The sequence below is a fragment of the Tinamus guttatus genome, unplaced genomic scaffold (assembly GCF_059628265.1).
Source record: "Tinamus guttatus ecotype Peru unplaced genomic scaffold, ASM5962826v1 Tinamus_guttatus_pri_ptg000089l, whole genome shotgun sequence".
Classification (NCBI taxonomy): Eukaryota; Metazoa; Chordata; class Aves; order Tinamiformes; family Tinamidae; genus Tinamus; species Tinamus guttatus.
Window position 1 is genome coordinate 2,109,306 of NW_028288623.1, and position 16,991 is coordinate 2,126,296.

At 39.1% G+C, this 16,991-nt stretch overlaps 1 protein-coding gene across 1 annotated transcript in view; it reads left to right on the forward strand.

The window, feature by feature from the left end:
- SPTBN5 (spectrin beta, non-erythrocytic 5) overlaps positions 1–16,991 on the forward strand; it is an 88,381-nt gene that overhangs the window by 22,862 nt on the left and 48,528 nt on the right. Inside the window, 11 exon segments of the mRNA XM_088520482.1 lie at positions 235–421; positions 1,633–1,833; positions 3,145–3,261; positions 4,401–4,564; positions 6,114–6,246; positions 7,037–7,182; positions 7,994–8,108; positions 9,073–9,183; positions 10,353–10,532; positions 14,465–14,668; positions 15,795–15,944. Of these exon segments, the coding sequence (XP_088376608.1) occupies positions 235–421; positions 1,633–1,833; positions 3,145–3,261; positions 4,401–4,564; positions 6,114–6,246; positions 7,037–7,182; positions 7,994–8,108; positions 9,073–9,183; positions 10,353–10,532; positions 14,465–14,668; positions 15,795–15,944 (1,708 nt within the window).

The following is a 16,991-nucleotide window of genomic DNA, read 5'->3' on the forward strand; positions in this document are numbered from 1 at the left end:
CTGCCTGCTTTCCTTTTAAACATGATATATCTCTTCTGTCAAATTCTTTTCATACTTGCCAGCAGCAGCCTTATTGAGAAGGCTTTATTGAGCCTTATTTGTATGTGCAGGCATCACTAGCCATAGGCATTTAATTGCAGAATGGGCCCACTGGGATCACAGCCTAATTCTTTTGGAATTAAGGTGTCAAAATAAAGCTTTCTTTTAACATATATCTTAATGGGTGACCCTTAGATTTGAGTCTTTGCAAGCACCTCTTGATGAGAGGCGTAAGTTACTGGAAGCTGCAGTGGATCTCTATGAGTTCTATCACTATCATGACATGGAACTGAACTGGATTAATGAGCGACTGCCTATCGCCCATTCCACCAACTGCGGGAAGTCCTTGGATGTGGCTCAAAGCCTGCTGCAAAAACACAAGGTAACTCCATTAATCAGATGTGTTACAGCATGATGGTATGCTGCATTTCATCTCAGTTTGCAAGTCAGCAGCTGCAGAGTTCTCCTTTGCTTCTAGGGAAGCTGTTGCAATCACTAGACAATCATCAAGGTATAGTTCCAGCACTATCTTGATTGAAATGGTTCTAGCAGACTGAGACAAGTCTGCAGTGTGGTGGTGATTTTCAGAGTTCCTGTAGGAACTGCAAAATTTATCATATTCATATGTACTCATACTGTATTCGTACATGTATTCATACTGTATTCATATTTTGAGTACAGCAAAAGTACATTGAGGAACCTTCACGTTAAATATATATCTGCTTATATTTTATATATATATATATATATATATACACATCATTATTTTTTGTGCAGTGGTCTGCTTATTTTAATTCTGTACATAACTGCTCTCATGATGCAAGCAGTGTCATCCTGAGCTATTTACATGCTAGATGTCCTAGCACAGCATAGAACTGCCATTTAATGTTTACTTTAGTTAATACAATTGTTTCTAAAATGTTTTGAACAAGCAGTAGTCAATATATACATACAGGCAGGTTAACACTGATTTCTAGAAAGTTTGATTGTTTGTAGCAGCTCCTCAAAGGCACAGGAGCCGCTCAGAGCTTTCCTGCCAAATTGGCAGTACTAATTTTTATAGCAGCTGGATTGCAAGTTCCATAGGAAAGCGTGTGTGATCAGTGGAGACTTTATGGAGCAAGAGTTGGAAGTCTGACAACATTCATGGTGGCACAGTCCTGTTAACAGGGTCCCTCTTCCCAACATCCTCCAGCCCATTCATCTTTTGAGATATTTTGTTTTCTCTTATTTCTGAATCCCCCAGCTCACCGATCCCTTGTTCCCCCTGCTCCATCTCTTGAACCTGCCTGGCAGCTGGGGACTTTGGTGAGGAGAGCTAAAGGTGGAGGGAAGATGATGGGAGATGTCACTGTGCTGACTCTGTCTGCTTCCTCGGTGGAAGTACCAACAACACAGTATTACATAATTGGAGCTGGGACAGGCAGCCCAGGTGACAGCTCTTGCAGAAACAGGCAGTCATTGTATCCACTGCAACTTCTGCAGTCTGGCCAATATCACCAGTTTTGCTTATGTTTAGAAGAGCACATAGAAATGTCTTTGCCCTCTCACGCCCTTCCTTTCATTCTCATCTTCTTCTCTTCTTATTCCTAGGAATTTCAGGCAGAAGTGAATGCCCACAAACAGCAAGTCCAACGGGTCCTGGATAAAGGAAGAGCAATGGTTGTGAGCCAGCACCCCTCAACTCAGAAAATAAAAGAGAAATGCCAGGAGCTTATGACTGTCTGGCAGGATCTGGAGAAGGCCTGTGAGGAAAGGATGAAGCAGCTGCAGCACTCGATTGGCTTCCAGGAGGTACAACAACAGCCAAGTGCTTATATAGTAGCTTCTTCAGACAAATAGGAGGAGCAAAGTTTTAAAGTAAATAACAAAACAGTTTTAATGTCTTCCTCTGCTGGAGCTGAAATTCACTTCAAACTCATGGGAACGGAGGGTTAGTCTGCACAGCTGAATGCAGTCCCCAGTCTGGAGCTCGTGCTCTAGAGATGTGACTTGGATGCTGTACCCAACCCTTCAAGCCTGGGTGTAGGATAACATTTCTCAGGAGCCCTATGCAGGCTCAAGCTTTAACTTAGGTACTACAGTGGGTCCTGAAATGGCCCAATACTGGAGTATTGTGACAAGTAAATAAGAAACAGATAACTCTTGTACCATCCAGTCCCTGCTTATTCTAGGCCACCATAACATAAAATGATACTCAGAAACTGATAAAGCTATAAAAAGCCATCTCAGAACAAGGTAGGAGTTTTGGTCCTACTGTTTCAGCAGGATACTGGACCGAAAGTTTAGCCTGTTTTCTTTTTTTTTTAAAAAAAAGGAATCACATGCAAATATTCGCCTACCTCAGCCAAATTTTCTGTCATCAGTGGGTTGTTATCAATGCAATTACCATGCTGACAGATGCAGCTGCTCTGAGCTAACATACATATCTGAAGTACGTTTCCTGGAGAATTTGCTTATCTCTGGTTCTTATTTATTCTGTCTGTAAAACCAGCAATCCGCACTGCAGCCTTTATGAACCCTGATGTTCATAGGTGGCTTGAACTTCTCAGAAAGGACAAAGAAAAATACTATACTTTAATATATGGTTAGTACCTTCCCTTAGTGAAGGACAGGGAGAGTCAAATAAGGACACTGATGTGAAGAAATGTGACAACTAGAAACTTGAGCTTTGATATCTAGAGAAAGGGCTTAAATATCTTGCACTGAAGTCTTCCATCTGTGGCCTTCTTCACCTGCCTAAGATATTGCAGAGCAACAGTATGCATTAAATCCTCATAGCACATTCCAGTTTATAAACAGGTTCTGTAGCTTCATTTGCCGTTTAGAAGAGCATTTTTCAGTAAGTGAAATGCTAGCTAATCGTTCCCTGAATTCACTGCGTAGCAGAAGTGACAGGTAGCTTGGACTGTGACTCTTAGAATTTAATCTGGTTCGGTGGAATGGTAGTTCTTGGGATTAAGTATTCTTCATTTGTTATTCTATATGGGCCTCACAGTAAACTTCATAGTGTGCCGTCCGGTTAGAAATCTTTAAATCAATAAAATGGCATTAATATTATGGATATTGAGGGAGAAACAAATTTGCCTTATCTTTAACTCATAGTTTTTAATGAACACCTCAGACCTGGAGGCTTGGATAGCAGAAAAACGCCCACTTGTGACAAGCAAGGACTATGGTAAGGATGAAGATGGAACACTGAAACTCCTCCAAAAACATAAGGTATTTCAAAACATGAAGTATTTCAAAATATATTTCAAAATATTTTTAATAATTCTTGAAGAATTCAATATGGAATGTTCTTAAGAAATAATTGCCACTGTCAGATTTGGGTAAATTGGTGGTTCAAGAAATCTTGGATATTTTCAGTCTGTATTATCATGCTCTGGAATGCCAGTGCCTCAAAGGTTCATAAGGATCATACACTCATGTTAGGTGGTGCAAGAAACACAGCATGTTAAATCAGCTCTCTCAACTCCATCAGACTAGGGAATGGTGTTGACTAGCTGCTAAATCCATATTCTAAAGACTTTCTTGAGTGAAAACGCCCATTTGTGAGGTGGGATTTTGGAATGGTAAGGGAAGGGTGAAAATGCAGAGATCTGTTCGTGATGGGGCTGCTTTTATCTCTTCAGGAAAGCTTAAAGCTCAGTGCATCTGTGACAGGGTTTCCTTCTCTCCAGTGGAAGCTGGGAGATTCAGTTTGATGCTGTTTACACATAGTACTAAACCCTGTGTTCAATAATCACTTCATTCTTCTTTCTAGTTCCTCTATCTGAAAATTGGTGTTAAAGGAGGTCAAGGGATCTCTGATTAAATTCTATATACTGGCAGAATCTACAGAACTGTCTGCCTTTGTGAAGTTTTCAGTTTCATTGATGCTTAATTGTCCAGTCATCTGCAAATTTTTTTACACTGTCATACGCCTGTATTTGTATGAACACATAAAAAAGATATATTCAGTTTTACTGAAATAGATAAAATATGATTTGGGGAAAAAGGAGAATGGTGAATTTTCTCATCATATTTTTCTAAAGACAAAACTGACCTGATATCTGCTTTTCAGTCACAACAGAGATACACAGAAGCTGTAATTTTGCCCTAAAATTGCAGCTAGAGTATTAGTGTGGGAATACCATTCTCTGTCTGACAGTGTACCAGAATTTTCTAGTTAGTTTGGATTCAGATGCAATTTCCCCTTCTACCCCCAAGAAAACTCATAGAAAATTATACAAAAATGACCAAGTCTGAGAAACTAACATAATTCCAAAAAGTTTTTCTCTTCTTTTAATAGCTTAGTGATCACACCAGAGGTTGGACAAGTGGCTGTTACTCAGTCTTTTCTCTCTTCTCTCTGTCAGGCACTGGAACAGGAGATCGCCGTTTACCAAACTTTCATGAAAGAGCTGAGTGAAAGTGCCCAAAGTCTTCCTCTTTCGGGTTCTGTTCAGTATGTTGATGTTGATGGCCCAAAGGACCAAGCTCATTCAAAACTCCAGGAGTTGCAGGAACTAGCAGCAGAAAGGTATGAACTAGAAAAATATATATGGTGGCTGACTTCCATATGCATTGTCCCTTAGTTCTTAGGTTTAATTCGAAGCTCGCTGAAGTCAATATGGAATGTCTACAGTTACCTTACTGGGATTTGGATCATATTCATTTTCTCTTTTAAATTGTAAATAGGAAATTGCTTGCTTTTGTGTTTGAACGCTACACAGGCTGAGCTTGTTACTGCTGATAAACAAGAACCCTACATTTTATTCAGGTTGCCCCATTTCATATTAAGGATTTGAAATTTTCCTTTTCCCTTCGTCCTCCTCCAGTAAAGACACTTGAGATGCTTGGTTCTTACTAGCTGTCCTGGTATCTAGAATCCGTCATCAAAAGGAAATAAATTATTTTAGAAAGGTTTCCTTAGCATTGCTTGTAAATGTCTTGATTCATTACACAGCAGGAGAGCAGTAATGACAGTTACACTTACCTTTATGCCTACTGGCCGTGCTATGATAGGAAGGCTTTTATTCTTAAATTAGTCATTTACATTCCATTTCACTTCCATTGTGTTATTATTAAAGTAATATTTACAAGAAGACAGTTTGCTTGTATCCAACTTTTTTAAACATCAACAGGAAGTTTGTTGACAGAAAGGAACAAATTTAGCTTTTTGCATTACAAAAATTTCCTTTAGAAAACAGCTGGGGCTTAGTAAGTGGAATAACCAATAAATGAGTCTGAAAAATCTGTTTTTTCGCCTTTATTTTGGTGTGCAATTAGAAAGCATGAAAAAATCTTGGGAATGAAGAGTTCACAGAAAGAAAGATTTATTCAGTCTATAAACATCAAAACACTTGAGTGTGCTGAATACAGAAATGTTTTGTGTTGCTTCATGCTTAATGATAACCTGGGTCTCATTGTGCTTGACTGGTACTCTGGTTTGTATCTCCTATCTGCATTCTCCTTGGTGGTCTGGATTCTCTGAGCAGACTCATCTCTTGTGATAAACATTTGAGACTTAAACAGATGGAAGTCTGATTCATCTTTTATGGAACATTTGCACAGTAACTAGGCAGTGTTAACAGATGGGTAATTGGTATTTTGTTTACTGTGCAAGGACTATAACATTACTGGCTCTATTACAAGATACCGTAGACAAATAGGGATGTATAACAGGTTGCAGCAATTTTGCTGGAAAGGCAGTGTGAGCAGAATTGCATAAAGTGGCTTTCATCACACTTGCCTTGCTGATGTGCCATTGTCAGTTACAAAGTTTTTCTTCTCATGTTCATTAGTTCTACAGTTATCTTTAGAAATTAAAATGACTGGGGAAAAAAAACAAGGGGATTTTCTTAACAAAATAGAGTTGAGATAGTCTCTGAACTGTGCTGGGCTCAAGCTAAGCAGTCGCCCTACAAGCATCCTTTGAAATCTAGAGAACAAAAATGATACTTTTCATTAAAGAGAATGAATCTTGGTAGGGAGAGGTTTGAGGGTTCAGTAGGAAGAAAATCATTTGTTGCCCACCTCTTTAGTTTCCTCAGTCTCATTTGCCCTGTCTTGTCTCCTTTTCACAACAGAGGGAAAAAGCTGGATGAGACTCTCATCTTGCATGAATTCCTGCGGGAATATGAAGATCTGCAGGACTGGATCACTCAACAGAAACAAGTGGCCAGCTCTGAAGACTACGGCAATGACTATAAGCATGTCTTGGTGAGTTTTTGAACAACAGGTGGAAAATCAATGGAACTGTGTGGAGTGGGACTGTTAAAAGTTACAGCGTTGTCCTTGAAAACATAGAAAGCAGCATAAGAAATCAGAAACTGGAAGGGGTGTCAAGAGAAGGGGAACGGGTGGGTGAAAGAATTGGCTGGTAACGATAGGCAGACAGTGTTGCCTAATTCATGCATCCTGTTGCCGGAGGGCTGGGCTACACAGAATAGCTGCATGCTAAAATATCTACATCTTCAGAGATTCAGAGTTTAACTACAACCTGTTTTTAAGAACGAGATATTTAAATGTGTTGTCTACTAAGGAGAATTACACTGCTAATGTGATTAAATTGTGTGTGCAATCTTAAATGCCGAGGTATAGACAGCTACAATTATACCAACCAAAATACTCGTTTTTATCATTTATTTTAAAATATCTTTTGTCCTAAATCTAGAATTAGCATTCACTTACAGTTGTGAACACACATTTATTTTCATGATTTAAGCACATAACGTTTAATAATTGAAATTCATTGAAAAAACATGCTTGTTTCTGTGCCCCATGACATGATCCTGCCTTCAGACCTCATACTATAAATCTGCAGATCATTATGGTCCTTGGGGGTAAAATTTAGTCATTAACATTCTCTTCTACATTTTCTTCATTTCTAAATATGGTTCATTTTCAAATATGATTACTTTTCTCTGGGCTGTTTTCTCACAGCTAAGTAGGTATGTTTGGTAAAAACAGCAGTCAAAATAATTTCTTGTTGTTGTTTTTCCTTCATAAGCAACTTTGTGCCAAATATGACATATTCCAACGCCAGTTAGAAGCAGCTGGGAAGAGAGTTGTGGCTTGCCAGCAGCTAGCAGAAAACTTGCTGAATCGTGGCCATTCTGACTCCAGGGAAATCCGTCAGAAGCAGAAGGAGCTAAGGTAGGAGACTTGTGCTAGCTGTACAGTGATTTCTCCTTTCAGTTCCCTTGCAAAGAGGAGGAAGTGAGAAAAAAAAATAGAAAAGGGCAAGGCAGTTACTCCCAATTCTCTAATTGCAAAGTGTGTGGTTTGTTCACTGGCACATAACTGCTCCGTGCTTCCTTTGAAAATAGACTGCTGTAACGCAGCCTCTATCTCCTTGCTGATTTGGCTTCTTGCAAATTCCATCAGAGACAGTTTGCAAACAAGGGGTCAATGAACTTCCTTTGCCGTTTGAAACAAGATCACCTAACAGAAAGTATGGAGTTTAGTTGCACCTTTTTTGCTTCTGCTTCTCAAGTTTGAATTCCTTGTCTGTTCTGTGCAGCCATTAAGATCATCTTCTCCTCTCATACTGTCTGGCACTAGTCTGAACTGGCCCCAAAGTAAGGATGAAGGTGTTGGGATTGAGTGTGGCTGCTTCATGTAAGAGAGGAATTGTTGTCCTCCTCTTAGAGCACGTTTATGCGCTTCATCCAGAAGTCAGTCTTTCTACCCTTCTTCCATGTAGTTGCATCAGATTGTAGCATATTAATCCTGAAGGGATGTTGGAGAGGGGTGTCCTTACATGGGGGCACCCACATAAATACCTGGAGCAGAGGAGGACATGGATTGAATAAGGTGAGGGACATGTTCTGCTTTGGCATAATTTAATGGCAGGGCTGAACAAAAAATTGAAAAAAAGGAGGAGATCTGAAGCTTTCTTCACACTGGCAATCTCACTCTTATTTTGTACGTTTTACATGTTTCCTCTGCTCGTATTCCTTTGTAGAAACTCCTGGGAGGAACTATTGGAAATTACCAGGTTGCGGGGTGAGCGACTAAGAGATGCTGAAGCGATTCACAGGTGTTACCAAGACCTGACAGATGCTCTGGCCCATATTGAGGTAAACAAAAACATGGCAGGGAACTTAATATAGTGAGAAATTTCATTTCATTTTAATTTGTAGAGTATAATAATTTTCATCATGCCTACTGCTGATTTTTCTGTATTCTCAGTGAGAAACTGCATCTTACTTAAGGTTCTCAAAAAGTCCTGAGTAGTCCTTAGGTGCCTGACTGGACAGTTCGTGATACCACTGGTAAAGCTATGTCCAGTCAGAGTTACTTTTTTTTGTGGGAGAAGCTGAGTGACCAGGCCTTGAACTAAACTGTCTTACAGTGTAATACAATACAGTATGTTTTAATTTTCACCTAAACTGACCTTATACAAATGTTGAACCTTTCTATTCTAGTGACAGTGTCATCCTCCAGCTGAAATGCCCTATGCTTTTCCTTGCCCTGCTGCTAGTGCATGTCTACATAACAGCTATGTGCCGCTGAGAACCTTTGCTGAGCTAAATAAATGTTGAAGTCTCCTCTTATATGATGGTCTCTTAGTTTCTCTTATCTTTGCAATAATCCTTCTTTGCATGTGCCTCTCTTGAAATTCCTCTCTCCTGAGCAGGTTTAATACATTTGTATGTAAAAATAGTTCACAAGCTGTCAACACACATGTCAAAGAAAGGCCAGAGACTACTGATTTTTAGTGCTACTTTAGGAGTTCACAAATGGTCACTAAAATAGCTATTTAAAATAGATTCTCAAGACTTTTTGTGAATAGCCTAACCAAGAAAAGACTTGAACATTGGTCTCTTACAGCTCTGCTGAGTAGCTTAGTCACTGGTGTACCAATATAAGGGTAGATGTGCTAGGAGGGTTTTTCTGGCTTCCCTCTTGGGTAACCAGGAAAGGGAGTCCTTACCTGTTCAGTCTGTAGAACACTATACAAAATGACTAAAATAGCCTACTAGTGTGTTTTGTTCTGGAGAATTTAATGAACAAAGCATGCACTGATTCCTTCTTTTTTAGGAAAAATCCAAAAGTATTCCAGATGACATTGCCAAGGACATGAGAGGAGTGCAAACCCAGCTCCGCAACCATGTGGCCCTGGAGCATGAGCTTGTTGGGAATGAGCAGCAGGTAAAGAAAGTAATTCAACATCTTTAATGTGAAGCCAAAATCCAGATTTCCAATAGAACCATAGTAATAATTTGCTATTATGAGCTTACCTGTAAGGGCCTGGAAAAGGCCAAGGGTCTTCCTCAGAGTCTTCTACTTTTTAAATATGTTCAAGATCTGATGGAAATGATGAAGTGGGTCATTTTAAAACCTTAAAAATAGGGGAACATGTTATAATGAATGCTGACTTCTGAAGTGATTCATATGAATGCTTCTGATCACTCTTTGACGTGTATGATTATACCAAGCTTTGTGATGTGCATACTCCTTTGTTCAAAGCATTCCGGGTAATTGCAAGGAAAAATCCACAATCTGTTCTATGTGCGTAGAGATTCAATATTTACTGAACACAAATGAATAATTGACAACAGGGGATTAAAGAAGGAAGGGTGAGGGAGCAGTCTGGGAATTTCAACAAGTTTAGGGGCCTAGAGATTGGACTGTGAAAAAGAGAGAAGAGGAGGGCTTGTTATAGAAACTTGTGAAAAACACAAGCTCATGAGCACAGCTGTTGCTTAGAAAGCTTCATCTTATATAGTAGATTTGCTTAGCTTCAACTAGACCAAAAAATCAATACAATTTTCATCCTTTTGTTAAGAAATGTAACCTTAAAGTTAATACAGCACGTCTTATGTTGAGATTACTAAATTGTCACTTATCAAGTGGCCTGATATCTTAGCCTTATGGCAGGTAAAATTAATCCCATAAGGTGCTTACTACTTTTCAATCTAAAAGAGCATGAGATATGCATGAAAAGAGAATATAGTCACAATTGTTCCAAACACCACGGAAAACAAGGTATAGGTAGCTATTCTTTGCATTTGTTTTATAGTATATTCTTGCAAGGATCCAATTTCAGTAAATAGTATAATAGAAAAAAGGAAACAAAATCTATCTTCCTATTTGAAAATTGCTGTTGCGATGAGCCCTGGCAAACACTGGATGTCACTGTTATTCCACGGAACTGAACTGAGAGAAGTTTTCTTTAAGCATGGGAAAACTTAGGTCCGACAATGTTGTTTCAATTGTGGTATCATGCTCAGATAACTTAGCCCTTGTCGTCATTTTCATAATGTTAGCTGGATCTCTGTGACCCTCTTTCTTCCCTTCTCCTTTCCTCCCTGGTGTAGCTGCAGGAGTTGATTCGCTCTGCAGATCACGTGCTGGCCCACTGCTCCAAGAAACAGGTGGCAGACCTGAAAGCGAAGCAGCAGGCCATAGTGACAAACTGGAAGGCCCTGAAGTCTAAAGTGGAGCTGCGCAAGGAGCTTCTGGAGCAGGCGCACAAGCTTTACCAGTTTCAAGCGCACGTAAGCACTTCTGTCCTCTAGCACACAGGGAAAGCTGCCTTCAGTGTGTTTCAGGCCTGGGTGGACTTCTGAGCCACAAAGGTTGAGGAGTTATCTCATTCACCTAGGATTTAAGTGCTTTCAGCTATTTAGAAAGGTGTTAGAGCATAAGGATCCTAAGAGTAATAAAAGAGGTGTCAGCTTCCCGTTTATAATGTGCAGAAGTTTGTTCTCTCTCTCCCTTTCTTTCAACTTACTTACTCTATACTCAGTGCGTGCAGTAGTCTTCTGTTAATTTACTTTATAAAATGCATTAAACACAACTCACTGGTCTTTGCTGCATCATAGCAGTAGCATTTCATAGTGACTTATGTATTATGTACAAGACAGCATTATTAACTGTAAGGCATAATAGTTATCTCTCCAAAGAGCTCAGTAGGCCATAGAAAAATAAGTGAATGATGATAGTTTCAATGAAGTCCATTGAGTTGCTCTGTCATAAATAAGTGGATTATTGCTGCAAATTGTACAAAATTTTGAGTCGCCCTTGTATCACACACTGTATAAGGTATCGAGGGGAGGAAGTCTATTCTTTCTAATATGAATGCTGACTATGATGTTCCTGGCCTCAGGCAATTCCAAGTGTAGCTTTGATTGTAGGGATTATCAGCATATAGCTCAGAGGCGTTGCAGTTGTTTCCAAGCTGCAGTCGTTCCTATGCTATTTCCATCATTTCCGGGAAGCAGAGAATAGCCAGACTGTGTTCACCTGGATAAAATCTCCCGTATGTTTGTCTTAAGGGTGTGACCTGGGAGCACAACCACAATAGATGCGACATGGTGCTTTTGTGTTAGCATGAGAGGCTTCTGTGTATTAGGTTAATCCACTTTAAGTGTAAAGTATTAAGCCTAGCTAAAAGTAAAGAATGCTTGTGGCACCGTTTTTCATGTATTTTTCTTCTTAGCTGTTAAGACTTCATTTTATGAAAAGTTCTTGTGTGAACATGTTGAGAAGGAAATAGAATAAATTAGAAATTAATTCAGGAAAATTAGAGTGGTTCTACAAATGTAGATGAGAGGTCCATCTGCTCAGGATCCTCTTTCTGACAGCGATCCAAAGCAGACATCTAGGAAAGACTGTAAGCACAGGGCAAGCTTTTTCTTATATGTAATTTTCTAATATATGTTACCTTGTGGAAGTCTTCAGTGTGGGGGCAGTGTCATTAAGGAGTCTATACTTGGGTAGATTTGTCCATTAAAACGCAGTCACTCTTTTTGTGTTGATTTCTTTTTAAAATGATGTCATATGCTCAGTTACTGACTTCAGATAGAAGATGTCTTGTTGGTGAGGTTTGTTGTTGTTGTTGTTTCTCCTGCTGGAACTGTACACAATACAAACACCCCCTGATTTGGATTTTTTTCTGAAATCTGTAATCTATCCTATCTGAATGGAAACCTATAATCATTGCTTACTCTGGCAAAATGCATCCTGTCATCTGCACTGCTGACTTTACAGGCAATAAGCACTGTATGTAATGTACAAATCCATCAGTACTTAACAGAGAAGACTATACTGTCATTAAAGCATTTTCTTAATATCATAAAGCACAATCATAAAAGCCAGGTGACTGCACTCCCAGTGATATATCCAAAAGAAATGATGCCCCAAGCACCTCTCTCTTTTCTTCGGTGCCATTTCTTGTCAGCTGACAAGAATTTTTTCTCTTGTCTCAGTTTTAACCTCCTTTCCTGACAGTAATTGCCCCAACAGTGAAGAATGGTTTGGCATATTCCTGTGACTCCATCTTTCTGCCCAGATGGGACAAGACAAGGTTATCTGGTCAGTGGTTCCAGGTTAGGTTAGAGCAGGTTTGCCACAGAACTTCTTCTAAACTGCTGAGCATGAGAGGCAGCCTTGCTTGCTTTCCTCCTTTAGATGTGCCAAGAGGTCTGCCAAGTTACTTAACGTTAGGCTGCCCAGTGTATTTTTTTTCATCAGTTTTACTCGCATACAGAGCCCATTGGCCTTTTTCATTATGCAGTTCTACATGGATTGAAAAACGGATCAAAAATGAAACATCCACAAATCTTTCCATGAAATGAGAATTCTGCACAATCATCTAGTGTATCATCTCCTTGCTTCCCATCACGTATGATTTCATCTGATTAAACAGCAGAGCTCATCATATCTGACTGCAGGCAGTAACAGCAGAGGGCTCCAAATCTTCCAAGAAACTCTAAGAAGGAATCAGAATTTCGAATTACACTTAAAGTGTTGCTGAGTGCTCTGAGGCTCTTGTTCTGAAGTTTGTGCTAGGATCTCCATGGTCTCAGTCTAGCCCTGCTTAGGAGTTTCTTGTAGTCAGATGCCTACTCTGTCCTTAAATGTTGCTGGCAGTGGCAGGCCAGCAGCCTCTTGTTGGCTGCTGGCTTGTTCCATTGCATTAAATTTATGGATTTATGGATTTTTCCCTGTTGCTTAACTTAAATCTCAGGGAATCGTAGATATTTGCACTGCCCCAAATACAATGTCACATGAATTACAGTTCTGCAAATCAAAATGATGCCAGCACATGTGCACTAATTGGGCCCATTCAAAAGGACCACAGTCACTAGAAAGACAGTAGCCGTGTTACCTAACTTCAAGGAACAAAAGCATCTTGCTTTAAAACCTAAACTCTTAGAACCCCAAACTGCACAGGTTCCATTTTGTGGTACTTTTTTGAAAAGGTTTGTTTCCAGGAGGGCAGTTCACTAGCCAGCTTTAAGCTTTACCAAATTTTAATAATGCAGATAAAAATCTATGGATAAAATGGAACAGGCAAGAAGCTATTTCCATTACGTATTTTCCCTCAGCGGAAAAAACAGCAACCATTCACTAGGGAGAGTTTTAACTTTCTGCAGTAAAAGAGTGTTTTTCTTTAGCACTGGTTGCCTGTGACGCTCTTTTAAAGTACAGTAAAAATCTAAAAGACCGTTTACTTTCTTAGTTCAAATAACCCAGGCACCATTAAAATATAGCGCAACTATACAATCCCCTGCATATTCTCTCGGTGTCCTATTTTTACCAAGTGACATATAGGCAACACATATTTATTGCAGATTCAAATGAGATGCCAAAAATAAGTGGGCTGGTAAAGGTGCTATAAATCAAGAGCAGAAAATGCCACAAAAAATGTCAAATTATTTTTAGTTGCACAAGTTTCTTCAGTTGCAAAGTAAAAGCAATCCTCAGGGTTTTGTTCAAGATTTTTCTTCCTAATAATTGCCTCAGCTGAATGCTTCAGACATTTCAGCTATTTTAAATGTATGTGTGTTTATTGATTTTTTTTGTCAATTTGAGAGCATCTTAGCAGTAAATACTTCTTCCAGAATTACATTCTATGACAACCTCAGTCATATAGTTCTACAAAGCACGAGTTGAAGCTGCATATCTGATATGCTTAACCAATTTCTTGTGGCTATGTTTGCATTTTTTCCACCTCTATTCAAGTGAGTTCATTTTTCTTTCACCTAACAATTTTCACTTCTGTCTTTCATTTTAGAATATGTATACAACCTGAGATTTAAATGGACATCTATTAGTCTAAGAAAAGTGAGCTGATATATTTTTATATCCTCTGAAGAAGAATAACTCCAGGAAGCACTTAAGAAATGATGGATTAAAGAGCTATAAATAATATTAGTTTGTCACTGATATGATACAACACAGTTTGCTTATGGTTATGACATTACAAAAATATATGTGACTTTTTAGCACAGTACATAGTCATGTTGTCCTCGCTTAATAAACTCATGAAGGAGCTACAGACGTAATGAAATATTTCCCTTTTTCTCTGTGATTTTACTCAGTTTATTATTCACTTGGAGGTGAAAAGTGGGACTATGATTTTATTGTCCAATAACCCAAGCTTCAGATCTAACCTCAGCTTTCACATTTTCTTGGGTTCCAGGTGTGGGACTATTTCTCCTGGGCAGCAGAAATGATAAGGGAAATGAAAGCCAAGGAGACCATTCGGGACATATCTACTAGCAGCCTGAGACTTACCCAACATCAACAGCTATTGGCAGAGATTGAAGCACGAGAAGAGAAGTACAACCATGTGGTACAGCTAGGACAGTCACTCTTGCAAGATGACAATTTAAGAACAAGAGAGGTAATTAAAATATATTCGAGTTCAAAATCACAGATACTCAACTGCTCAGTACCAGTGTAACTATCATTCTGTACTGTATAATGTTGTAAGCGTACACATCTATACTCTCACATATCCATATGCATGGTCTACAATTGCCTCAACATATTATCTATCTACCTTGATATTTTCTGAGCAATGGAGTTATTTCTACCCACTTCCCGAACTAGGTTTTCACACAAATTCTTTCTTGCACATTACAGTACTATATCCACACCAGATCACATGGGACAAAGACATTTCAGTCCAAGAAGGAAAAAATTCAAACATGTCAGAGAGTGTAAAGACTAGCTGGAACATTTTCTGTACTAATGAATTATGGCGGTGTATTTAATTTTCCAGACATGAAGGATGGAAATGGAAATGTAAATTTACTTGAGACAAGTAGCTCCTAAAATGTTCAGAGTATTTTTTTTTCTTTTCCAATATAAGTACCTGCTAGTTTGCATCACTCCTGACAGTTCAATTGTATGTCTCTTGAATACCTTCAGAAAGCAGAGTTCATAAAATACTCCCCCGTTTGACCAAGGTATTTCCTGAATATTCATTAAATATTGCAATGTATACCTAAGGTAGCTAGGTCCTGACCTAAAGTCAGGAATTTTCCTGACTAAAATTCTTGGCTTGTAGAAAAATGCATGAAGGAGGTCTGTGAGTATATGCAGTTTGGAAGATGAAATGGCATGAAGTCCAGCATCATGATACATAGTGATTAGAAGAACGTGCTATGTCAATAACTTTCTGAAGTATCGTAGTTAACGGTGATGCAATTGTTCTGTTATGACTAAAGATAAAGGAGCATTACGATTTGATTCTAAAAGGAGCACCTGGAGGAACACTTCCTTCCTTGACACTTGGTTTGGATGGCTATAAACACAAGTATTCCTCCACTCCTGAGATCAGCCACCTCTATCTGTCTGCCTACATAAAAGTGCTAGAACTTTTTCTGCTTTTCTTTGATAGTTCAGGCCAAAGTGCCATTTAAGTGACTTATACCCACCTCTAACCCGATCCTTTCTCCTCCCACCTTACCCTGGTCCTTTGGAGTATGAAAACCAGTCAGTTTTTCTTTGGCTATTGTGTTCAGATTCAGCAGAAGTTACAGGCACTTTCGGAAGAGAAGGAGAATGTCTACAATGAATGGAAACGGAAGAAGGAGTGGCTGGAGAAAATACACCAAGAACAGATGTTCTACAAAGATTGGGATCACCTGGACAAGCTCCTGAACTCACAGGAAGTAAGTGAATTTATAAACTTGAAATAAGCAGCTAAACTCTTTAAGCAGGTGAACTCTTCCAGTCCAAAAATGGCATTACTATTCAATTGCAACTTAAAATCTTTGGGTTTGGATATAGATAAGATATTCTTTCTGTTAATATTATTTGCATTGGGGTATCACTTTGGAGACTGTAGAAATGTACCAAGATCCCTCCCTGTTTTATGGGGGAGAAAAGTAAAAACAAAAATCCTGGTCTCAAAAATGATTTCTTGCATATAAACATAACCTAAAAGCTAGTAGATGAACCTGAAGAGCCATGATGGAAGGAGAAGAAAATGGTATAGTATTAGTCCATGTGGCAAGCAGAGATCTCAGCATACCACTGCAGAACCATTAACAAATTGTTTCATAGGCTTCAGAGAGAAAGGAAATTGTAAATTAAGTTTCAAAGGAGGATAGGGAGATTTCTTTTCAGGTGTGGCTGAAGAGGTCCCCAAGGCAGAGGGATGAGTATTGAGCAAATACAGCTGGTGGAAATTTGATGTTGACAGTGTAAGTTACTGAGGTACAGGATGGGAAGTAGCTGCTTCTGTTTGATGCAGTAGAGAAAAGTGAGCTCATGGAGTCATGAAAAGAGCAGGCTAACATCATTAACGCCAAAAGTCTGTAGGATGTTCCTTGTAGCATCATGCCACAGCTCTTGAAATATATTTTCTCATGAATATTAAATTATCTTTTCTCTTTTCTGCTCTTTCCTGGATTCATGGAAACTATTTAATAAAATAGTTCCTGCTTGAAGTCTGACATTTGCTATCGCAAGTCTATGAGTGCAGGACTCAGATGTCCTTTCCAGATGCTCTGTGCAAAATCATAGAGTGATGGATTGCAGTAGCCCTGCTGAGCCTTGGGGTACTCACCACAGTGTAGGGTTGAGGTCTGCTGAACTGAAGGGTTAAAGCAAAACTGCAGAAAGTTAGAAGCTTAGAGTCGTTCCTTATTATGGAAAAATCACTCTTAATTTTTCTGGACAAATGGCAGCATGAAAGAATGACTCCTTATTTGATT